At 50.2% G+C, this 25,117-nt stretch overlaps 1 protein-coding gene across 2 annotated transcripts in view; it reads right to left on the bottom strand.

Annotated features, from left to right (window-relative positions):
• The window catches only part of MYO1E (myosin IE), a 76,336-nt gene that overhangs the window by 10,975 nt on the left and 40,244 nt on the right, over window positions 1–25,117 (bottom strand). For both annotated transcript variants that reach the window (XM_053272022.1, XM_053272023.1), the window contains exons 8-22: window positions 24,138–24,272; window positions 20,949–21,081; window positions 20,158–20,354; window positions 18,584–18,664; window positions 16,565–16,651; window positions 15,315–15,401; window positions 14,831–14,998; window positions 13,427–13,512; window positions 12,726–12,807; window positions 12,182–12,288; window positions 8,762–8,860; window positions 4,245–4,389; window positions 1,619–1,733; window positions 1,339–1,508; window positions 839–984 (exon numbers count right to left, since the gene is read on the bottom strand). In XM_053272022.1, coding sequence (XP_053127997.1) covers window positions 839–984; window positions 1,339–1,508; window positions 1,619–1,733; window positions 4,245–4,389; window positions 8,762–8,860; window positions 12,182–12,288; window positions 12,726–12,807; window positions 13,427–13,512; window positions 14,831–14,998; window positions 15,315–15,401; window positions 16,565–16,651; window positions 18,584–18,664; window positions 20,158–20,354; window positions 20,949–21,081; window positions 24,138–24,272 — 1,838 coding nt within the window. The remainder of the gene's footprint in view (window positions 1–838; window positions 985–1,338; window positions 1,509–1,618; window positions 1,734–4,244; window positions 4,390–8,761; window positions 8,861–12,181; window positions 12,289–12,725; window positions 12,808–13,426; window positions 13,513–14,830; window positions 14,999–15,314; window positions 15,402–16,564; window positions 16,652–18,583; window positions 18,665–20,157; window positions 20,355–20,948; window positions 21,082–24,137; window positions 24,273–25,117) is intronic.

The raw sequence follows: 25,117 nt of genomic DNA, 5'->3' as shown, positions 1-25,117 counted from the left end.
CTCAAAACTTTCATCTCTGGGTAGTTTATAAATTTTAATTTGTTTTATATTATTTAAGATTTTAATTGTTGTGTTTTAATTTGTAAACTGCCCAGAGATTTCAAATAGGTTGGTACAGAAATGTGATGAATGAATAAATAAATAAAATAACCTCCCTGACATGCACAGACACACTTATACTGAAGAGTTTCACTAAAGTACCACAGGGGTCAGGGAGACCCCAGTGCCACAGAAACTGCATCCCCAAGGCACGGATATTGGGTCTAAAGGACTCTTAAGCAAGAGTGCAGGCTCAGCATCACTTCATGCAGAGTAGTTCTGAGACCCTGCTGGATTGGACCCAAATGGTCCATTGAGTCCAGCATCTTCTTTCCAAGAGTGGGCAACCTGATGGCTCCAGGAAAGCCACAAACAGAGCAAGAAGACAGCAGCCCACCCCTGTTGGCCATCCCCAACAGCTGATATTCAGAGGTAGACTGCCCCTAAACATGGAGGCTCCATTCTCAACACATAGTGGCCCATAAAAACAACAGGAGTTGCCTGGCTGGACCCAACCAAAGTGGGGCCATCCAGTCCAGTTTCCGCCAACCAGGCACCTCAGAGCTTAATTTAAATGGCGAAGAGACCCCCAAATCGGCACTCTCTCATTGCTTTTTTAAGTTTCCGTGTTTTTAGAGCAGAGGGGATTTTATTTTACGCCAGGGCAGGTCATGCAAGACCCCGGCGGCTCACCCAGGGAGCAGACACAGCCCTGTCCAGGCGGGCCAGAGCCAGGCCCACAGACCTCCTGCCCCCCATCACCCAGCAGGCCCTCCCTATAGCAAGCCAAGTGGCTGACCTCAGGGAGATGGACAGGATCTTCTCCAGCTCAATCCGGCGCTTCAGCACCTCCTTCACCAGGCCTCTCTCGGGGCCCTGCCTCACCTTCTCGCGCCCGATCAGGTAAATGCACTTGGGAGAGAGGATCAGGTCTCGCTTGACACCCTGGTGGGGCAGAAAGGGAAGAGGCGCTCGGGGTCAGGAGCCGCAGCGCTTGTGCTCCCAACAGCAGGCTTCGCGACACATCCTCCGGCCAATGGGGCTGGCCCCCTTTACGAAAACCCCAAGGAGCCTCCTCGGCCCGCCCCACGCGTGGGACTCAAGCCAGCTGGACGTTCCCCAGCACAAGCTCCATTGGCATGAACAGGGGGCTCGCGAGAGAGCGAGAGCTCTGCCATGCCCTTGGGCATCTCCTGTTTATCCCAGTGGGGCTCGTGCAGGAGAACTTCCGGCTGAGTGGCGCCCCACAGAGACCAGACCTTGGTGCCTTGGAGCAGAAGACCCTGCTGGCGCTGGTACCTTGAACCTCCGGTCATATTTGGTGACCGTGTCTGCAAAGTCGACCTTTTCCCGCTTGGCCAGGAACTGCCGCAGCTCGGGCCGGTCCTCCATGCCCAGGTAATCGCCCATGAAGTTGCGGTTGATGCTGTTCCGCCTCCTCTCCTTCCGGTTCAGCAGCAGGTCGGAGGCTTCGCCAGGAGGAGGGAGAAGGCAAAGTCATTCCGGGGTCCCAGTGCTGGGACAAGGTCCATGCTTTGCCTTGGGCGCTTGGCCCGGCCCGGGCAGGAAAGGCACCTACCTTCGGCTCTCATCTGCACGTATTTCTTCCGGGCCACGTACTTCCGCCACGCCTTCTGGATCGCCCGGGCGTAGCCGTCGTATTTCCGCTCTCGCATCTCTTCCAGCAAAAATAACTGCAACACACCAAACATCTCGACTGGCTTAAAAGAGAGGAAGCGAGTCCAGCGGGCATCCACAAAGCCGAGCCAAGAGTCACACTTAATATTGCAAAAGCTAATTTCAGTTTAAAAACTGAAAAACAGGCAGCAGTATCTTGAGTTTCATTTCCACTGGGATGCCACTTGCTCGATCAAACAGAGAGAGCACCTCTTTCAATCCTCCAGAGAATCACAGAATCTTAGAGTGAGAAGGCATCCGGGAGTTCTTCTAGTCCAACCCCGGAATCTGCTATGGCATCCATGACAGGGGCCCATCCAGCCTCTGTGCAGAAACCTCCCTTGGAGGACAAGAGCCTGCCACTGCATGAGGCAGGCTGTTCCACTGTCGAACAAACCCAACAGTTAGGAAATCTTTATGGCCCGGTTTTTTAAAATATAAAAGGCACAATTCAGAGCAAAGTGATACGTCAACTTCCCAGTGAAATTCACAGAACCTGGGGATGGAACAGTGTACTCCGCTCTCGCTGACTGACTGACACTCCGTTTTCGTCTAGTGCAGGGCGGGCACTGCGGCACCTTCCTAATACAAGCTGCAAAATCACAACTTGTGCAGATGCTGAAGCTGCACAAAGGGGCACATGCATTTCGCATTTGCAGCATCTGCGCAGGCTGCACATTTGCAGCTTGCATTAGGAAAACGTAGCAGGGCCTGCCCTGCATGAGACACACACACAGAGCGCTGCATGGCATGTCAGCCACTGATGCCAAGGTTCTCTGGGCTGCACGTGCCGAAAAGCATGCTGGGAAGGTTGCTCCCCTCTTTGGAGCTCCCTAATCCTGGAGGGCTGCCCATGTCCAAGAGGACGGATGTTTTCCAGAGGAGATGCAAGACTGCAGAAGTGGGAGACAGGCAAGCTAAGCCATGGGTCACCACCCCACAGGAGGTTCCCCTGCACAAGGGCACGGCTCCCGTTCATTGCAAAGAGACTTGTGCAGGAGAACTACTGGGGTGCCATTTTGGATGCTCTGCCTCAGACTCTGGGAGTTCTCGCAGCACAGAGGAAGGCAAGGATACCGGCGGTGGGGACCCTCAGGAAGCCCCACAGGCAACCCTGGAGAAGAAATCAATCAAAGAAAAGAAGGAGGGGGTCTCGGAGCAACGAGCAACAGATCAAAAGGAGGGGATTTCTGGAAACGAAAGCAGTCTGTCTTCAAGTCAGGAGGGTCCTGGCCTGCCTCATACGCTCCACATCTGCTCCCAAGCAGGATTCGAGCCCGCACAACTCTTGCTGATGGGAACCAGCAGCAGCATCCGGCTGACATGCTGACTGCTGGAGTTCTGGTTAGCGCTTCCACCGCTGCTCTCTGCACACAGCAGAATTCTGGCGGAGATCAACGGGAGACGGGTTGGGAGGGCAGCCTGGTGAGCGCCCGCCTCGAGATCCCTCCGTTCCTGCAGCTCAACCAGCCCGCAGTCCCAGCTCCTCGGCCTCTTCCTGTGTCAGCGCTGATGGCTTGCAGTGGGCAGAGAGGAGTTGCACGCTCCAGGCCGGTCACGGGGGAAGGGGGGAGATGGAAGGGGCAGGGTGTTTCCGACCAAGAGAGGCCACTGGCGTGGACTGTCTGCTTCCACTGGCAGGGGCTCTCCGGGGTCTCTGGGAGAGGAGAGCTGGTCTTGTGGTAGCAAGCATGACTTGTCCCCATAGCTAAGCAGGGTCCACCCTGGTTGCAGATGAATGGGAGGCTTGATGTGTGAGCCCTAAAAGATATTCCCCTCAGGGGATGGAGCCGCCGCTCTGGGAAGAGCAGAAGGTTTCAAGTTCCCTCCCTGGCAGCATCTCCAAGATCGGGCTGAGAGAGACTCCTGCCTGCAACCTTGGAGAAGCCGCTGCCTGTCTGTGAAGACAATACTGAGCTAGATGGACCAAAGGTACTGTATATGGCAGCTCCCTATGTTCCCAGAGCGGCCCCATTATCCCCTCAGGGGAATATCTTGCAGTGCGTACACATCAAATCTCCCATTCATATGCAACCTGGGCAGACACTGCTTAGCTAGGGGGACAAGTCATGCTTGCTGCCACCAGACCAGCTCTCCTCTCAGCATCCTCAGCCACAGTTAAGAACCACTGTCTTAGGAGCTTCTGCATTTGCTGTTGCAGAGATGTAACAGAGGCCATCCACCCCATGCCCCCCCCCCCCATATTTCCACTGGAAGTGGGAGATGGCAGAACAAGATGACTCCCAGCAGTTGTCCTCATTGCAGTATATTTATCAAAGCAAAAGCAACCCATCTCCTCCCATTCAATTCACGCCAGATGCACTTCCTGTGCCCAGAAAACTCCAACCTTCCTTCAAAAAAAGAAAGAAAGCCCTTCTGGACTGCAAGAAAAACTGGAAACGTAGAAAAAGACGTTGTGCAGAAGCCGATATTCCATCCCCTGTGCCGTTCACACGGTCTCAGCCTAGCCAATCGAGAGGCACAATCAGGGTTACAAAACACAGGAGGCCCTTCCCGCTCCTACGCACCGACTCTGGAGCCTTGATGAAGATCTTGGTTCTCCCCAGCTGGTACTGGTCAGCATCCATGTTAACCGAATGGAGGAGGTGGAGAACACCCTGCTTTTCGTCCCCTTTCCAGGAGGGCCAGGTTGCTTTGGTCAGGATGGCAAACCTTGGAGGAGAGGGAACAAAAAGAAGAAGAAGAAAGAGGAGGAGGCTATACTCCTTGCTTGCTACCCGGGGAGACCAGGACGAAGCCCTGCCATTCTGCCCAGTGATGGAGCCCATGACCCATCGGCCTTCTGGTCCTAGGCAAAGATCCCTCACTGGGCCTCTCAAGCATCATCCCTAATGAACAGCCAAGGCGGGTGCCCAGAATTCCCCAGGCAAAGATGCTTCGTATCAAAAGATATCCTGTGAGCCAGAACCACAAGACCCCCCCCCACACCAGCGACCCCTTCTCCCCATTCCCAAATCAATGGATCTACCACTCCCACTGCCCAGCCCTGCAAGAATTTAGCAGAGGATGTGGAGAAAGGGGTTTTTCTCCTAATATGAGAACTCGGAATCACCTAATGAGATCAACTGCCAGGAAATTCAGGCCAGACAAAAGGCAGTCCCTGACACACAACACAAGATTAATTTGCATGACTGAGCTGTGTAATCATGTGTTTACACACCACACAAGCTTAAGCATGCTTAGAGATGTCAGTTAAGGGCAGTATATACATATGCTAAAATCAATAAAGTAAAATAAATTTAGAGAATGTGTTGCTGCAAGTTGTGATGACTAGCCTAGGCAGTTTTGAAGGGGGGTTCAGCAAATGCATGGAGGAAGAGCACTCTATCAACAGCCAAGTGGAACCTCCATGATCAGAGGCAGTATATCTCTCAGTACCAATTGCGGCGGTGGAGGAAAGGCAGCAGCAGCCACAGACTCTTGCCCTCCTGCCCTGATTGGCCTCTGTGGGAAACAGGAGGCTGGACTTGAGTTCTTTGTAGGTTAGGGTGGCTGCTCCCTCCCGCCGTCCTTTATCAGACCAGACTGTGCTGCAGATCTGAACGCCACACTCGGGTCATTTGGCTTGTTCCTTCCCTCCCTTCGATCCTTCCCTCCTTTCCTTTCCTTGGCACTGATTCCTCGTCTGCTCACTTCCCTCCTTCATATGCCAAGACAGGATATGGACACAGGAAGCAGCCTAGCTCAGTCTTGCCTACACAGTTTACTGAGGCTGGGGATGATGGTGGTGGTGGTTCTTCAACAGCAGCTGGAGAGCCAAGGTGCCCCACCCCATGTCTGCACTGTCTGGCAGAAGTTGTCCCGGGTTCCCAAATCCTGGAGATTTATGCGGCTAGGAATCAGATCCAGGACCTTTGGCAGGCAGAGCAGCGGCTTGACCACTGTGAACACAGGGAGCTGCCATATACTGAGTCAGACCCTTGATCCATCTAGCTCAGTATTGTCTGCACTGACTGGCAGCATCTTCTCCCAGGCTGCAGGCAGGAGTCTCTCTCAGCCCTATCTGGAGATGCTGCCAGGGACTGAACCTGCTGGGGCCATCAGCTACCAAGATGTGCCTTTTCCTCTGCAGACCAGTCAAGCACTACTGTTGAAATCCTGGCTTGTAGCCCTGGGCTCATCACTCAGTAGTCGAGAGAGTGCTTTTCAGGTAGGATGTCCCAGGTTTGGTGCTCAGCACCCCCTGTTACAGTCTCCCAGAACAAGGCTGGGGGAGACCCTGGACCCCAAAGCCTACGATGCTGCTGCCGGTCAGACAAACAACTACTGGAGAGACAGATATCTTTTATTACAGCCATCGACCAGATAAACAAGCCTCATACAGTTTGCGGCAGACAATAAGAGCCTACATCAAGGTAAGCACTTCTTTGCATATTTTGCAAACTATAAAGAAAAATTTAGCCACATTTAGAGAAACAAAATCATCATAATCAAACAAAAGATAAAACATATCAGTATGGCCAGGATAATTTACTAAAAAAAAAAAGGGGGGGGGAGATAAAACTATTCCTGATATCCTTATGAAATGAGCCATAAAGCAAAACGTGTAGTTTCAATGGGCCACAGGGCGCAGCCGAGTGCTCTATACGGTATTTCCTTAAACTCCCCATCTAGTACCGCTGCAGGGAGTGCATTCAAGCGGCCAAGGGCCATTGCTCTTCTGAATGTCGATGTCGTTAAATGGTTTAAATAGCTTTAAATAGCTCAGGGGGAAGAGCTGATTGGCCAGGAAAATGCCTTCTGGAAGACTGGCTAGATCTGATTGCCCACCAACATTCAGTACTCTCTGCTTAAGTGTTCTTTGGGCCTGATCAGGGCCCATCTTAATAAGTTCTCCCGGCAAAAAACCACAAGAGTATAATTTATGCTCTAAAGACCTTTTCTACTTTGAATCGAAGTGATCAAGTAAGGTCAGGGAAACTAACCCTACTGGACAGAAGAACAGTCATAGCCAAGATGTGAAGGCAGACGGGCAAAACTCCGTCTCGACTCTAATTAGCCCAGCTTCTCAGCAGAGCACCACACTGGGGACACAACGCGGAACCTGAAATAAGGATCTTAGGAATTTAGACGGAACCGATTCCAGTGGGGTGCAGTTGTTATAAAGGCCAAGCTGAGCTCCATATAGAAGTTGTACCTAAGATTTTGCCAGAAATAGCTTTACTGCAGCTGAGACAAATAAAGCCCAGTGTTCTCCTTTGGAACACTGGCAGACCTCGATATTTGCGAGGGTTCCATTCTCAGCTGCAGCTGCGGATACCAAAATCGCGAATATCGAGCATTGGAGGCTTTGGAATCGTGGGGGTTAGGTTCCTGGTCAGCTTGAAAACAGCTAAAAATGCAGAAAATTGAGCAAATTTCAGTGGGAAACGCGGAGGGGGGGGAGAGCTCCTTACCATGCTTTGCTGCTCCTCCCAAGTCATGCTATGCCATGGAATGCCCCCCAATTGTCCAAAAATCAGCAGAAAATCACTACTCTCCCTTGTTCTTAAAACAGAGCAATTTTGAGGCTCCTAGGGGGAAAAACGGCAGCCAGAAATGACCTCCGCGATACGCAAAGATACACAGATAATGAATCCGTGGATAACGAGGATTCCCTGTAACGAGATGTTATATGCTGATTTCTGGGCATTTTGAGATATGTAGTCCAAATGGGCAGAGAGATACCAATGGTCTGAGACCCAGGCATCACATGATCAGTCGAAAACATAGCCTCAAAGGACCTACAGAAGCAGACTGACAGGTGCATCAGGGCCAGCTCGAAAACAAGGAAATAGATGGACAACATCCTTAGGCCAAGCCCAGAAATTGCAACCGCATGCGCCAAGGTATTTTATTGGTTTATCATGAAGGCTTGCACCCCGCCCTTCTTCCAAGAAGCTCAAGGTAACCCACATGGGAATTGTCCCATTTTATCTTAATAGTAGCCTTGTGATGTAAGCCAGGCAGAGAGCAAGCGCGAGAAAACCAACGTGCATCCTTGAGCAGGACTGGCCCAAGGGATCTGGACCCAGTCCACGTGTGATGCATCATCCACTATGCCATGCCACGCCTGTTTGTCTCCTTTGAGCAGGGAAACGACCCTGGAAAACCAGTCAGCTCATAAAAAGAAATATGGGAGCAAAGATGGGGCAGGCACATGATAAACAGCCCAAAACAACAGGGGCCAACTGGACAGTTTTGAGAGAAACATGCCTGAAACATGCCCAGCAGTTTGCATCCCGGGGGCTGATGCTGCATTTCTTCCCTGGGCTCGGGTTCCTGCTGCCTCCCTCCCCAACAGCTGTGCCTGAAGCTTCTTTATTAGAGCTTCACAACCCCTCCTCCCCGAGGCACTAGGAGTGTCTCCAGCTGGAACCACACAGTGGAAGAAATTACATGTGTGCAGGACAGAGAAAAGCAAAAGCAAGCAACACACACACACACACACACACACACACACACACACACACAGCCTGTGGTTTGTGCTCTTATCATAAGAACAGAAGTGACATTTTGGGAGCAGGACTGATTTGAGAAGGCCCGCTGTCCTAAGGTGAGCTCCGGAGCACAGTTTTGCAAGTTTCCAGAGACTGTCAGTCTGAACTGGGGAAGGAGATGGTGGCAGAGGGCACCTATTGAACAGTGTCACTTGCTAATCCCCAGAGCAGCTTTGCAATGGATATTTGTTTGGGGGTTTTCTTTTGTCAGGTGGAAGGTGGACATATAAAGAAAGACGAAAAGGTGGGCAGCCTGTCTGGTGGTTGCTCCAGGGTTTGGCTGGCTGGGATGCGCTTTGGCAGTGCAAATTGCAAAGCTATTAGAGCTACGATGCTCTTCAAATCTCATGCCTGCCTTCACTCTCACACACACTCTTTTTACAGGAGTTACCAAAAAAACCTCTCCAATAGCAAGCCTGAGCTTCTTTAGACTTCTGATAGCAATATCCTACTCTACACAAGAAAATCTGGAGATGCAATCAAGGCTCATGACCTACCCGCCCCATCTCAAGCCCTTTTAAGAAGCTGTGCAAGGAATACTGTACCTCTGGAGGAATTTCTTGAACACTCGCCTGTAGGCGTAACCTGCCCGCCGCACTCGGATATTCTCTTTGAGGCCAAGGTATTCCACTTGGTGCTTCACCCTACGGGAAAAGAGATGGAAAAGAAGCATGCTTAGCTACGGGATGCCAGGTGGAGGAACAAGCACAACGCCAATGTTTGTCAAGAGGCTGCAAAGGAGAAAAACGAGTCCTTGTGGATCACAGATGGAAGAGCAAGGAGGCACAGCAGGGCAGGGCGAGGGTGGGGAACGGCACAGCGTCTCACCCAAGTGGCTGTTGCTGGTGTCTCACTTGCAGGAGCGGCCTGGTCTAAAGACTAGGTGGGCGGGGGGGCACCAAAGGAGGCACAGCTGCCTCTGCTTCCCAGAGCTCTGTTTGCTCCTCTCTCTCTCCTGCCCCACCCCAGCGTGACTGACAGCTGCGCTGCCTGCAGGCTGACAAATGGCCAGCTGCAGGAGGCACAAGGGATGGGGAAGAGAGAAGCCAATGGAGCTCCTGAATGGCCAGCCTGCAGGCAGCACACGACGGGGGAGGAGAGGGAGGAGCAAATGGAGCTCCAGGAAGGAGAGGCAGCTGGGCCTCCTTTGGCGCCCCCCTCGGCCCGTTACGCCCAGCCACTCCTGCTCACTTGTAATTCCTTCAAGAAGAGTGTGAGCCCTTTGGGGACAGAGAACTATTTGCTCATTCTTTTTGCGATGTGAACCACTTGGAGAACTTCTGTGTTGAAAAGCGGCATATAAATCTGTCCAGACAACAACAGAGACTCCCCAGTGGTTGTGGTGGGCGGGGCAATGGAACCCTTGGTCTTTCAGGCTGACATCTGATGCAGGGGCTGATGTCTTCGGCTGGGGGGCCTCGCTTGCAAAGACCAAGGAAGACCTTGCAACTCTCCTGCCCAAGATCTTTCTTGGATGTTGCAAGTGAGAGCCACCAGCCAGCTGGAGAGGAGACTGCTGGTCATGTTTGTTAGGAATGTCCAGAGCCACTCAAAAAAGTATCCCAAAGGAGTATCTATGGGGACACCTTCAAATCTAGCGAACCCGGTGACTCTAGAAGTGTGCCTGTCCGTAAAGTATGCCTGTCTGTGTCTGTAGCACATTGAATCCTTTATCTCAGAGCAAGCTCACGTGAGGGAAAGAAATACTAAATCATCCCTGCTGAGCTGCCTGGCTAGGCTTCTCCTAAAACTATTCCAGGGCCCAAAGGGGAACAGGAAAACTCAGCAGAGGTCTACCCTAAATAACACGCTAGACGGCAATGAAGGGAGGCTGACTGAAGGGAATGTTTCGATGCTACATCTTCTAAGGCTACGCACAAGAAATGCAGAAGTCAACCAGGCTGGAGTAACATGGGTGCATTTTTCTGAATAATACTGAATCAATAAGGAATCTCCACTAAAATAACCGAGTCCAGATTTCTGAATAATACTGAATCAATAAGGAATCTCCGCTAAAATAACCGAGTCCAGATAGCAGCAAAAATGCTTGTTCTTTATTTAAATTCTGCTCTTCAAGAATTCTGACATACAGAATTCTGCTGTGTTTATATAGCTCTAAAAGGTCTGGCTTAAATAATCAGGAAACACACTTGTCTTCAACACTATCTTGAGAAAATAATTAGGGTTTTTTTTCTTTTGTTACATTATGCTTGGCTAGAATCAGACTAGACCTATAAACTAGACCAAACTAGTTTGTCAAACAAGAAAATTGGTCAATTTCAAAAAACAAACCCCTTTTGGGATCAGAATTGCAATAGGTCTTTCCATGGGTTCAGTTCCCAGACTTTGATTGCAAAGAGCTGGTACCCACACACAAACACACATTTTCAAAATTGCCTTTTCCCAGGCAAGGAAAAAAACTTGTTTCAGTTCTGAGCAGTTCGCCACTGAGTGGTATTGGAAAAGCAGCAAGAGGAGAGGAGTAATAGCATTCCCCCACTGCATTATTCCAGATGTGAACAGGAGGAAACCTATAAACAGGAAAATAAAATTTGGATGATCAGCTCTTTTCACTGCTACTCCACCAAAAGGCTTTGGAATGGGAACAAACCCACTCTCGCTCTCTGAACATATAGTCATGTTAACAATTTGCTTTTCCAAAAAAAAGCTGGCAGAGGAAAGGAGAAGTTGTATCATAGAAGAAAACAACTCCAACTGACTGCAGTTTTTCAATTTTGAAATAACTGGAGGTCTGGAGGGCACTGCCAGGTAAGTGTGAAGCCACATAATGGTGCAGCGGGGAAGTAACTTGCCAAGCGAGCAAGAGGTTGTTGGTTCGAATCCCTGCTGGTATGTTTCCCAGACTATGGGAAACACCTCTATCGGGCAGCAGCGATCTAGGAAGATGCTGAAAGGCATCATCTCATACTGCGTGGGAGATGGCAATGGTCAACCCCTCCTGACTCGACGGCACAACTTTACTTTACTGCCAGGAGTAGCAAGGAATTTGGGAGCGGGAACCCAGTCTGGTCTTCCCACCAGCTTTTGGACAGTGAGTAATGCAGAAGGAATGCCTTGATTGTGCGACAAAGCCACACACACACAAATGGATCATGTATCCTGCCCTGAGAAGCCTTCCAAAAGAAGAAGTTCATCTTGCAAAAGCAGTCAGGACAAATAGCAAAATGCTTTGGGACACCTAGCGGGATGGAGGAGAACTCAGAAAGGGTCTTTTAAGATGTCGTTTAGAAGAAAGAGAGCTTGACAGCTAGTCAAAACAACATTTTCAAAAATGCTCAATATTAGCAGCAGTCAAGTGTACATGCCTGAAGTGTACTGGGAGGAACAGTCATGAAAGTTGCTCCCACCCTAGTCTCCGACACAGATTCTCCCAACAGTTAATTCAAATCAATACTTTAAAAAATATATATATTTTAAAGGTATATTCAGTGCAAATACAGTTAAATGCTTCCAATATGGGTTTATTAATTTATGACACAGACAGCGAAAGAGAATGAAGGCAGAAAGCCCAGCCGGCCAGGAAGTTCTCCGGTCCAAAGGGGTTGCCTTGTGCCCTCTGAAGGGTTAATGTGCCATGACTCAAGACGCAAACCTCAGCAAACTGCTTGCATACGATCCCCTCCTCCCCTCCTCACTTCTATTACAGAAACTGCAGGGGTTGGCAGGCATACGGTCCCAGGACATGGTTGTGTCCGCCTGTCCATGGGTGGCCCCGGCTGCCGCTCTGAGGCTGCCCACAGCTGCATACGATTCCACTCCTGTTCACCAGCCAAAGTCAGGCACCGCAGGCTGTGGGAACAATGCTCTCTTTCCCCTTTGGCTCTGTCTGTCACGTGATCCGGCCAGGAAACTGACCTGCATCGGAGCTGGGGCCTGGGGGAGGCTGTTTCCTTCAGACAGGCCCACCTGACCCTTCCTTTCCCCATCCTTGGCACATTGGGTACCTGCTCTCCTCCCAGTCCCGAGGTTTCTTCGTTTCATTCGGCTTGATGCAGCGGATGTAGTGAGGCGTGCATTTCATCAGCGTTCCCACAAGGTCATTGGCTTGTTTCTGTTAAAAGCAGATGTTAGAGACCAGCTACCATTAGCAAGGCTGGAGATTGCCATTGCTTTAAAGCCAAAAATAAAAAAATGAACTCCGCAAAAAAACTGGACAGCAATTTTGCTCCATTAGAGACAGTGCAGCCCATGAGAACAGCTGAAGCTGTCCTTCTAATGCACAACAAACAGTAAGATTGCTGATTCTGTCCCTGAGGAAAGGAAGGCTCTCAGATTTGTAGCCATCCCCCAAAAGCTTCTCCTGAAAGCTGTGGCTGCTCTCCAGTGTGGCTGCTACAGGTGAAATCTTCCCCTGGGGATCAACAGGTAATCAAACTGGAAACTTCCAGGAGGGGGCTCAGGGATATCCCCAACAAGGGCCCCAGATCCCCACAGGGTCCTTCTCATGCCTACAGCTTTGGAAGGATCTCTCCAGAGAACTGCACGTACCTTGATTTTGCTTCCTGCAGTGGTAGGTCGGCCTTTCTTGTCGACTTGGAGGCTTTCAGGAAATAGAGCCTTTATAAAAGGCCTAGAAGAAGAACCAGAAACACCTCAGCAAGCAACTATTCAAGAAAGGGCATTGCTGGCACCAAGAGAAGGATGGAGAAAGAGGCGGTTTCGTGGCAGACACATCCACGGGACGGTGCTTTCTGGGGCGGGCCCCTGGCTCACCCTCTCCATCGGCCAACATAAGAAATGCAGAGAGGCCACATTTTAGAAACTAAGAACGAGGACTGGACGCTTCAGTAAAGTTGGATTTCTGGCTCTGTAAATCCAACCTTATCAAAGCACACAGAACTACTAAGCACTGGTGTGGGAGAATGTGCGTGTGGGGAGAGGGGTTGTACCCAGTGCTTGAACGGTCACTGCCAAATGGCTGCCAAGTGTTCTTGTTCCAAGGCGCACAATGTTGCTGCAACCTTTTAAAGCATAGGGGTGGCATTGGACGTGCCCTCGATGTGGTGGCTGCATCCCTCTTTGGCAATGCCGATGGAAATGCAAGACGAGGAAATCCTGTTTTGCTGGCATTCGTTATGCAGGAACAAGAGCAGCCCCAGGTGTGTGACCTTCCCCCACCCTCTTGGGCACACGTGGGGAGCAGCAGAGGAAAACAACAATTCCCCAGACCCAATCCAAGGCTCACGTACAATTCGCTGCTTTGCATGAGTTCAATCAAGTCCATGAAAAGAACATCTCGGTTCCTCTCGCAAAAGCCGTCCATGTCGTACGACACCTGGGGGAGGAGAAAATCACCCATGTCACCCCCTCCCTCGCTAAGGCAATAGGAAACAAGGCAGAGGTGCTCAAACTTGGGTCCCCAGAGGTTGCTGGACTACAACTCCCATTATCCTCTGCCACAGATGGGAGATGTAGTCTGGCAACATCTGGGGAGCCAAGTGTGAGAATCTCCAGGATCTCTTGCAGAAAGGGCAGCCCTTCAACTGCACCATTTCAGAAGATTCTGCAGTGGGTTAAATCACAGTCTGCAGAAGGGAAGGGGGTACCTACAGGCTTGTAATTAGACTTCTAATTATAAAATCTATCACTGTTTTAACGTTGTCTTTAATCTGTGCTGTTTTGTTGTAAACCACCCAGAGATGTGAGTTTTGGGTGGGATACAAATATGCTACACACATACATACATATTGCATCCCTATTAGCATCCCCAACACTGCTGCTAATCCTGGAAGAGCAGCTTTGGAAGGAGAAACTGAGCAAGTGGAAGAGCCCTTTTTTGAGCATATGCCATTTCTCTCCCCCCCACCCCCATGCAGGGCTTATTACAGACGTTTCGCCCTAGTGGGAATGCAAACAATCCCTTAACATGACAAGCAGGAGATCGGTCACCCCCATGCTTGACAGAGGCACGCAACGCAGATTTTTGTCAACTTTGCCTTTTATCTGCACCCCTCACCCCCCCATGGCTTGGACTTGGAGGAGGAGGAGACATAAAGCCACCGGGCATCCATCTGCAACCTCTGGCCATCCTGCTCTTCTGGTCACCTGCCCTGGAAGAAACTCTGCTAACCCAGCATTCTTCACTGCCACCTTGTGAGCTGTAGGTGTGCCCCACACAGCCGCTTTTAAAAATCCATCTGTCACCGATGAAGAAGGTGGAAGCCGGAAGAGCCAACTCCAAATTGGTTCCATCTGTCTCTGTTGCCAGTCATCTTTGTGCACTATATACTGTATACATTGAGTGACAGAGCATCTCTTTCCAGGACCCAGAGCCCCCAGACAAGAGGAGCGTTGCCAAAAGGCTTTTCAACTCTATCCCTTCTCTCTCTCAGGCCTCAATACACTTGCTTTGGCTCTAGGACCCAGCCTGATAATTTAGGAGTCAGACTGGCCCCTGCTCTAGGGGGAAGGGGGGCACACCTGCCACCTGGCTTGCCCGCATCTTGCTCGCCCACTTGCTCCTGGTCACGCCTGCCCAGCGACTGGTTCAGCTGCTCTCCCTCCCTCCCTCCCTCCCTCACCCCCCCCCACACAGTCCGACCAAGACCAGCCAGAAAGCAAGGCTGGGCTTTCCCCTCCGGAGGAGGCGGCACCTTTCCAGCGTAGTGGTGTATGATGAAGCCCTGGTTCCAGCTGTTGAAGTGCTCGTGCGTCCCGATCTGCATCTGGAGCTTCTGCAGCAGGGTCTGGTCCGCTCCTTCGCCCACGGCATGCATCGTGGCACAGACGTCGTCCAGGATACTCATGATGCCAGGGGGATTCTGGCGTCACAGAAAGTGGGGGCGGGGGGGACACGGACCCAAGATGGAAAAAGAGCCACAGGTTTACCACTGAGAGACAGAAAAGGAGATGGGCCCATCCCTCCAGACCCCTCTCTCAAGGCTCACTGGCCCCATTTCTCTCTGGGTTCAGTTGCATCTTGGTGAAGGGCAACCAGCCCCTCGCTCCTCCTAGCCCAGGACTGCCTTCTCTGACTGGCAGAGGAGGGTCCCCCGGCTCTCTCCCCACCTCCCACCAGCTGCTTTCCTGGCAAGAGAGGAAGCCAAGCGGCGGGGTGCTGGGCCCTCCCGCACTTACCACTTTATTCTCTATGAGGTCACACACAATTTTATTGTTGAAGTAGTCAATGGGGGTCCAGCAGATTCCTTCTTGCACATATTCTTCCTGCAGTGGGGAAGGAGCAGCTCAGAAACAGACGTGCGGAGACGTGGGGATGGGTTTGCCCCCCCCCCCGCCCCCAGGCACGCCTGAAAATTAGGCCTCACGCAATCAGCCCGAGAGGAGACCAGGGACCCACCCATATCCTGGCCTGGTTGCTGGAGATTTCCGTGCCTAAACATGCACCAGCCTAAGCATCTGAACGCAGGAAAAATGAGGCTGTCCATGCTATGAGGCGAGGGTGTCTGAAGCACTGAATTTCTAAAAGATGAGAGGGTCAGGATTTAAGCTTGCCTGGAAGTCTGGCCTTGTGACCGGGAAGCCCCTCCCTAAATCCCAGATTTGCTGCTTGGAGTCACTCAGAGAATGGAAAAGACACTCTGCACATGCTCTAGTGTAGTCTTCTTAAACAACTTGACTATTGCATGCTCCAGGAGTCAGCACTGGCACTGGGAATAGGCTACACATCTAAGCCTTAATAGGATATGACTGATATTAAGCCCCAGGTGTATTTGGAGGCAAGTTTTCAGGTTGCACAGAGCTCTTCTTCAGGGTTCCTTTAATCAACGTTACTACCTGATAAAAAGTCCCAAGTAACTAAGACTTACTTTGTGAAATATCACTATACAAATATGCTCTGGGAATAAAGTTCAACAAAGCATTGAGAAATGAACAGAGTCCCTCCCTCTGGCAAAATATGCCCGCAAGCTCCTCAAAATGGCAGGTAGCAGCAGCACCACAGGCTAGAGAGCCTTTTCCTTCTCTCTCAAAAAGAAGGGGCAAGGAGGAAATGGAGAAAACAGAAGTGTTCCCTTAAGCCGGAGTGCTTCATCCAACACAAACGCAAGCCAGCCACAGTTTTCCATCTCTGACGGCGAGTCAGAGTGCTTGGGAAAGTCATATGCCAGGAGTCTGGCTCTCCTGCCTGACACTCACTCACTCTTGGGTCATGGGATCAGGAGGAGGAAAAAGTGCCTGCAGCTGCTGACACTGCCGGGCCCAGCTCACCACAAGAGCGCTCCCTCCTCGACCTTGCTTTGCAAGGCAAATTTTAATTGTCATCCGCTGAAAAACCATTCCACCCACAAAAAGGAAGGAAGCCAACCAAGCACCAGCCAGGCGGTTCTGCCGATTCCTGCACAGAAAGCCAGGATCTGTTTCCCCATTACCTGTTCTGCCTTCAGCGTCAGCTCAATGAAGATCTGTTGCAACTTCTCGTTGACAAAGTTGATGCAGAACTGCTCAAACCCATTTTTCTGGAAGAAGAAAGAACCCATCACAACCTCGCCTTTTTAGAAGACTCCTTTCCCAAGGAGGTCAATCCCAACTCCAGTGCTGGTTTTGCAAGAAGTTTCCAGCGACCTCAACAGCTGATTTTTACATTCGCTCTGTGAGCCCCACCAGAGAGGTCAGTAACCTAGATTCTGCAAAGCCTTTTCCAAGCCTTGAGTTTTCATTAAAGGAGTTCCTGCCACAGAACAGCCGTGTTTGGTCCAGCGCCCAGAAAGCTCCAGATCTTTTCATCTCTAAATGCCACAGATTTCCCTTCCATGCAGATCTATTCAAATCCTGAACTTTGCACTGTCTTATGCAAAATGTTAGGAAGAACTAAAAATTATATCCATGCCCAACTACAGGAAGTAATACAGCAGCTAGATTACTAAAATGGAGCACATGGGACGTATTTTGCCAGCTTTAGCACAACTGCACAGTCCCTCAGTTCACCGCCGAGCTGTCTTAACCTTTAAAGCACTGAACAGCCATCTAAACCCGGCTAAGCGCTAAGATTCTCCCCAGCAGAGAATCCCCTTCTCCAGGGGCAATGCCTAAAGCAGGGCCTTTCTGGTGGTAGCACTCTGGCTCTGGGCCAGTCTGCGTAAGGAGGCCCACCTCGTGCTGAGCTGAAGACCACCTCGTTTGCCCTTAAGAACTTCTGACCTGCCGGTTCTGAATCTCCATTTTCGTCATGACTGTGTGGCAACTCGGATGTTTTTATTCTCATTTCACGTGCTTCTATTTCTTTACCATGTCTTCAGAACTCCATTACAAGCCACTCTGGGCACCCCTTTGACAAGTAGAGAGCAGGGTACCAAAGACTCTGCACGTGTGGCCAGACACGATCCCGAAGCTCGCCCTCCTGCGACATGCACAAGCCCGCTCCAACATTCCAGCCCGCTGTTGGGCATTGAAGAAAAAGGAGGCAGGATGGGGCCATGGCAAGAAGTGGTGGGCTGGGGGGAGATTTATCACCACCACCACCGATATCCCATTCCTCTCTCTGGGTAACCCAACAGCTGCCATTACTGCCTATGCATGCAACGCTTGGAGACCCCCTTGCAGTGAAGGCAAAACTGCCCCCGAAAGCCGGCGTGGCCCAGCAGAGAAGCCGCAGTGGACTGCACTACTCCTCCGGGTCTTTGCAAGAAGCCAAGCCCCCCATGCAACTCATTTATTTAAAATATTCATATCCCCGCCTCTTAATTTGCAGAGACTCTCTTAACGGCCGACAGCGAGCCTCAACTGCAGATATCTGCCGGGAGTGCATTCCATAGACCAGGAGCAGCTACAGAAAAGGCCCGGTTCCGAGTCGCCACCAGACGTACCGGTGGTAACTGGAGACGGAACTCTCCAGATGACCTCAACGGGCGAAGGGGATCATACCGAAGAAGGCGCTCTACCTATAAAGCCCTACATGGCTTGGGTCCAAGGTATTTAAGAAAGTGCCTTCTTCTTCATCAGCCTTGCTGTCTGTTAAGATCATCTGGGGAGGTCGGGTTAGGGTTGCCACCAGCTCGGTTGGTGGCGACTCGAAACCGGGCCTTTTCTAGAGTTGCCCCGGAACTCTGGAATGTGCTTCCTAACAAAATCAGAGCTTCCCCTTCTCTGAATGTTTTTAAGAAGGACCTGAAAACATACCTGTTTAGCCGGCCTTTTAGTCCATAGTTTTAAAGCTTCGGGTTTTAGAGTTTTTATTTGTATTTTAAAATTGTTTTAATTGTGTCAATGTTTTAATGGTTTTGAGATTGTGAACCACTCAAGGACTTTTTTGAATGGGGCGGTATAGAAAGGTAATAAATAAATAAAAAGAGCTTTTCTTTGAGCGTACGAGAGCCATAGCCTCTCCCCAACAAATCAACAGACATTTTAGCTAACATTGTAAGATTATTAATCAGCTCTTATTTCCTTACCTGGAATATTTCAAAGCCATAGATGTCCAAGACACCAATATTATATTCTTCGTGATCCTTCTCCATAGCCTTATTAATGGACTGTCGAAACAGAGAAACATACTTGCATAAGTACGCATCGATCGCTTCAGTGCTGAGAGGGCTGGCAGGATTTCGTAGGCGAGGAGAAGGTCAAAAGCATCTACTTCTACTTTTGAACAAACTATAATTCCTGATGACATCCAGAATGGGGAACTGTGGCTTGTTCCAACTGTGGGCTAATCAAAACAACCAGGGAACATACCATGGATTGATATCCTAGTATTATCCAACTAACTCCAGTTCCCACTGTTCAGACCCAACAGAGAACTGTGGTTTGTTCCAAAGTGGCATCAGAGGCTTTCAACCTTCTCCTCTTGCATGTGGAAAAAGAAGAGGAGAGCACACAACCCGGTGAAAAAACAAGCTTCACTCTCACAGTGAAGCTTCTGTCCCCTGCTAACTGAGCAAAGAGGCTTTTTAAAGCGGTGGTTCTCTTTCTTGAGCAGGGGGAGAGCAACTGGCCCTATCCGTCCCCAGCTACAGCATCCCTCCAGTGGCTGTTGCTGGTGTCTGTCTTATTTTTCTTTTTTAGATTGTGAGTCCTTTAAGGACAGAGAGCCATTTTATGTATTTATTTATATCTACGAAAAACGCTTTCAGAATTGTTGTTGAAAAGCAGTATATAAATATTTGTTGTATTTGTATTCGTATTCATAGCACTAAAGCACAATTTAGCATTCATCTTCAACATCCAAAACATACATTTGTAGAAAAGCCAACCCTCATAAATTAAATAACTTTGGCTTTTAAATTCCCAACTTTTTAATACAAGGATGCAAGGCGACTCTACTGGAGATCAGGGCTGGTCTAACCACACCAACATCCCAAGCTTAGGGTGGAAATATTGTTAGAAGTATCAGATTGCTCCAGACGACCAATTAATTGGGAGGGGGTGGGGCAAACCCCAAGGGCTTTGCCCATCTCTAACTTGGGCTCCCCCCATAACAGTGTATGGCTGTGGAATAGGCCAGGGGGTCCCAACAGGTTGCCAGATTTGGCTTTTTTAAAGCAAGGGCCCGCCTGCCTCCCCACTGCTCATAAGCAGTCTTACTGAAATTAATGAGACAAGTTTACTTCCAGTGGGAGTAACTTCAGAGTGTTGGTTTAAGTGGAAGGACTCCTGAGCAGCTTTGCCTGGAGCTCAGCCAGTGACTGGAATAGCCTCCCTCACCACTGTCACCTTTCAACTTGAACCTGTGTAGAGAGCGATACACAGGCACACACACTAAACTCTCTGGCAGGGAGTTGCCGTTTGGCCAAACTGCCAGTCTCTCTGGCAATTCATTGCGGCTGGGGATGATGGGAGTTGTAGTCCGGCAGCATCTAGAGGGCCACAAGTTGGGAACCCCTGCCCTGTGTGGAACCTGAGCTGAAGGTTTGCAACAGAAGGGGTAAGCTTGTTTTAGAAGGTTGGGGACCCCTGGAACAGGCCGTGCGCAAAAGAGCAGTGCTTTCAGATCTGGGGGAACCGCGGTCAAGCAAGGACCACCCACCTCCACCAAGTAGTCGAAGACTCTGGCATGCAGGGCTTTGGCCAAGGCGTCCCGGGTGTAGCAGGCCTGCTCCACGTTGAGGGTCACGTGGATGGATTCCGACTTGCCTCCCCACTTGCTGTCCATCTGCCTGCTGGTCAGCTTCTCTTTGAGCCGGCTCTGGTCAATGCCCAGCAGGAAAGCCGGGAAGGCCAAGACTGCAAATAAACACAGCAAGGTTAGCGGTTTGGAGCAAAAAATTAAGACAGCAGGTGCTTGAAATCTGAATGAAAGCAGCAGCAAAGTAAGTTCGGCACCTAAAGACACCAAGCCAACAAGACTGTGATCATGCATGCTTCCCAAAATGCATCTCTCGGGTTTCACAGATCCTTCCATGCAGGAGAGAGAGGTCTCCTCCCTTCCTGCTGGATCTCCAGGCCTCAACCACTCTGACACAGATCTGCCCCAGTCCCTGTCAAGTTCCCTTGAACGCTCCCGACTGAAATAAATGACATGTATTTCGACAGGGCTCACGCAGGAGAAGTCTGCACCCCGTAGGGCAAATCCATTTCCCACTCTGGACACTCCTTTGTTTAGAAACTAAACTATGGTAACTTCTCGGGGTGTGCATACAACCCTTGCATGGATGCATGCAGGTCTGTCTTCTAGACTGCAGCCTACACAGCCTGGTAGGGGAAAGGAGAATGTCCTTACCCAACTGGGCTGGCCAACCCACTGGCCCCAGCAGCTTTCCTCCGCCTCCCAACACAGCCCGCGTTCCAGCCCTCTTGCAGGTGGGTGGGGCGACTTACATTCCTCACTCTCCACCGCCGCATAATTGCCGACTTCCCTGAAGCTGATGTTGCCCAGGTGAAGCACTCCGGCCACGATCTGCAGCACCAAGGTCTGCTCCTCAGCAAAGATCCCGATCACATTCATGGCATGCTGCAAACATTTAAAATACATCAGAAAAGGAAGTTTGCAGATGACTCAAAACCCAGAAGAACCAAATGCCCTTGGTGCAAAGGACAATCATTGTTTTGCATTTCTGTAGTACTTTATGGCATTCGAAGCAGTTCACAAACATTATCTTTTTATGAGCATCACTATAGCCTTGTAGGGGAGGCCAATATTATTAGTGTCATGTGGCATGCAGGGAGTAAGACTGAATGAAGGAATAACTTGCTTAGGTCTACCTAGTGAGTTCATGGCATCTGAACGTTGCTCCAATTCCTAGCTCCACCGTAGCTCTCTCCCGATAGTCCCGGATCTGCCATAAACCCTGTAAAAAATGGCTGTGCAAAGAATCTTGAGGTTTGGACATGTTTCAGGTGCACACAGGAACACATTTTGCTTGACTAGAGATGCTGATTCTGCTGCATGAATTCTGTAGCTGCCATTTTCCAAGACAGCTGACATGTGAATGGGGTTATGTGATAATTCCTGAACAAATGCATGTAGAAAGCTCCTTTTGGTGGCAAAACATAGGCTAAGAGATGGTGGGCTATATTTGAACCAGTGTCTTTTGCTCCCAGTCCAGCATTCTCCTCACTGGACCATGCTTGTGGTGGTTGCAGCTAGTAATAAATCTTCTACCCATCTTGACTTTAAAAAAAGTCTATGTTTTGCCACCAAAATGAGCTCTCTACATGCATTTGTTCAGGAGTTATCACATAACCCCTTTCGTATGTCAGCCATCTTCGAAAATGGCAGCTTCAGAATTCATGCAGCAGAATTGGCATCTCTACTCAAGTTAAACGTGTTCCCGCATGTGCCTGAAACACATCCAGACTTCAAGTTTCTCTGCACATCTTTCTTTCTTTTTAAATGGGGCTCTATGGCAGATTTTGGACTATAATTTCTAGCTCCATCTTTCTTCCTTGCATTCCTCCTCAAAACCAGCGTTTCTCAAAGCCTTTTGAGATTTTGTTGGGTGGGGTGAGAAAGAGCTTGCAAGTCAACTGGAAACAGCTGAAAACTAAAGTACAAGAAGTTTAGTATTTTGAGACTTGCATTTATACATGTTTTAATTCTTCTTCTTTTAATGAATTTTTTTTAAGTGCTCATCCAGGGTTAGGGTTAGGGTTAGGGTTAGGGTACTCGTTGGACAGAACATCAGCCAGGAAAAGAAGGCCACTTCTTTGTGACAGAGAAATGGGAGCCATTTTGGCACATGTCAGCCATTTTCCAAGATGGCTGACATGTGAAAGGGGTTATGTGATACCTCCTGCACTTCCTTCCTGTAGGGTTAGACACACTCTCTCCCCTACTCTGTCTGCTAAAGAAACTTGCAAATTCAAGGCAGGGGCCTGGAATATTCCTCTGGCAGCCAGACCCCCAGAGAGCCCCCCTATCACTATGGGCCTGCCCCCTTACCACCAATGCGTATTCAAATAAAAAGGCCTTACAAAGTGGAAAGCAAATTTCCAGATGTCTTTAAAAACATGTGTGCACAAACATACACACACACACACACACAGAGCACGAGAATATCTACATCTCGGGTCGGGAACCCTGGAGCACGAAACTCTCGCAGGCTCCCGCCCGGCATCTTCTCTCGGCCATGCAGCAAGGCGAGGCAGAGGTGTTTAGGCCACAGGGAAGGGAAGCGTGCTCGAGCCGAAAAAACCGTCTCCCTGTTACAACTGCGTTTCCAGTTTTACAAGCATGAAAGCAATTTGCTACGCCATAAAGAGCAGCCACGACTTGTCTGGTTTTACACTTGTGTGCACCTTCGTCATGGCCGAATGAGACGCGCCTGTGCCTCTCCCCTCCCTCAGCTTGGGGAGGGGATAAGCTCTCCCCGTTCTCATCAGGAGGACAGCACGGAGGAAGGGGCCATTCCCCTCCAACTGCCACGGTCCCCACGGACTTCGCACCCCCAGCGACTGCCACTGAACCTGAGCAAACCTCCCCCCACCCCGGGCAATGTTGCATCGAGCCAGGCTCCCAACTGGACATTACAGCTGTGGCTGCTGGAAACTCCCTCTCATCCCCCCCTCCCGCAACGCATTGGTTTTTTAGGAGCAGGAAGAAGACCGCCGAGGAGGAAACGAGTTCCACAGCCTGTTCTTGGCTTTAAGTGGGGCACAGCAAGCCCGGCTCCTTTCCTTCTCGGAGGCTCTGGGAAGACAGGAGGCAGCCTAAGGCAGGGGTTCTCAAACCTGGGTCTCTGGATGTTGTTGAACTACAACTCCCATCATCCCCTGCTGCACTGGCCACCCCCCAGTTGCTGACAGGCCGGCTGCTCTTTTACAGCCAGCCCTTTGTCCTAGCAGCCAGAATAAAGCTGCTGCCTCCTCCCACGCTTGCATGCACGTCGCAGGCCCATTGTTTTTATTATCCCGACGAAAGCTTGTCAGTTGCGTTACATTTTAACAGGCTTCTATTGCAAATTTCTTGCAGCCTGCAGATTTCTTTTTGTGCCATATGCCTGCTGTTTCCAAACTGTGGCCCAGGGAATCCTGGGAGTTCCTCAGTGAGAAGATCGTGGCCGAGAGACCAGCTTCCCTGAAAAGCTGCTTGTCTGCGTTTATGGATTATTTCCTAAAATGTGCATTCGTGGGAGAGATTTGGGCATTCTCTCACTTTGTGTGGAGAGCTCCTGGCTGGTGCCCCACATAAGTGGAGAATGAGCTAAGGACCCCATTCTCTGGATTCCTCAGCGACATGCATGCAAGGACCCCAGGGCAGATGCCCAGAGACCTGGGACTGAGCCTCTCGACATGGAGTTGGGCAGCAGCAGAGGGCACATCGTCTTAATCACATTTATATCCCACTTATCAACAAAAATGTTCTTACAGCACTTTTGTATAGCAACACAGGGATAAGAAGATCCCAAAGGGACTCACAGTCACGAACTATGAGGCTTTCTATGAAATCCTGCCCACAACATGGCTTTCATGCTCAGATGTGCAGCCATTGCTGTAGACATATGAAGGGTTACTCCATTCCACTAAAACTAGAAGTTATTTGGTGGGGCGAGTGGGTGGGAGAATTACCAGAGTTTCCTGGAAATCAGACTTGTCATTAATATCCTCCACCTTGTAGGATCCAGAGAGACTCAAGTAGTGATAATAGTCCATACTGGTGATGCCAAAGCTGGTCTTTTGCTCACTGGGGGCACCTTCAATCAGCTGCAGGAGGAAAAAGCAGATGCAGGATGGGTCAGCTGGCTTTGGTCAGTAAGGAACTGAGTGCCTTGGGCATGGGGGGCAGTGGCGGGGGGTGGGGGGTGGGGAGAACGGGACGTGGCGATGCAGCACGTGGCTTAAGTTAAATCCCTCAGCTCCACCAAAAAGCTCACTAGGCGGCCCTGAACAGTCACCACCTCCGTTGAACATTCAAAAGAAAAGTTGCTACTAAAGTGGTTCTATTTGCATACAGAGACAGGCTTCAGAAATTCTACTGGAACAAGCAGAGAGCATCTTGCCAGACTGTAAGGAAGGCTGGAAATACACCTTCCTCCAGCAGGCTTTGCCTACAGTGGTGGTGGGCAGCCCGAGCGCGTTGGTGGAGCCCCTGCTTTCTGTGCAGAAGGTCCCAGGTTCCATCCCTGGTGGCAGCATCTCCAGGTAGGGCTGGGAAAGACCCCTGCCTGCAACCTGGGAGAGCTGCTGCCAGCCCGTGTAGACCCTACTGAGCTAGAGGGACCAAAGGTCTGACTCGGTATCAGGCAGCAACAAGTGGCCGCCTAGGGCTGTCAAATGCGCTAGCCAAGTTGAGCTTTTTTTATAGCCAATCAAGATGAGTATCGGATGTTCTCCTACAGAAATGAAGAAGAGCAGGTCATGTTCTTCTAACTGGACGCACACAACAGAAGATCCTTGAGAACTGTTATCAGTCCTAACTGTGCACATCCCTGAGAAGTCCTGAGCCAGTTTTGGAAGGGCGGTATAGAACTCGAATCAATCAAACAAACAAACAAACAAATATAAGTCCATGCCAAGCAAAACTGGCGTTCAACAAAACACAGCAACAC

Source organism: Hemicordylus capensis, chromosome 10, assembly GCF_027244095.1.
Source record: "Hemicordylus capensis ecotype Gifberg chromosome 10, rHemCap1.1.pri, whole genome shotgun sequence".
Taxonomy (NCBI): domain Eukaryota; kingdom Metazoa; phylum Chordata; class Lepidosauria; order Squamata; family Cordylidae; genus Hemicordylus; species Hemicordylus capensis.
Note: the sequence above shows the minus strand (reverse complement) of the source record. Positions and strands in the feature narration are given on the sequence as shown.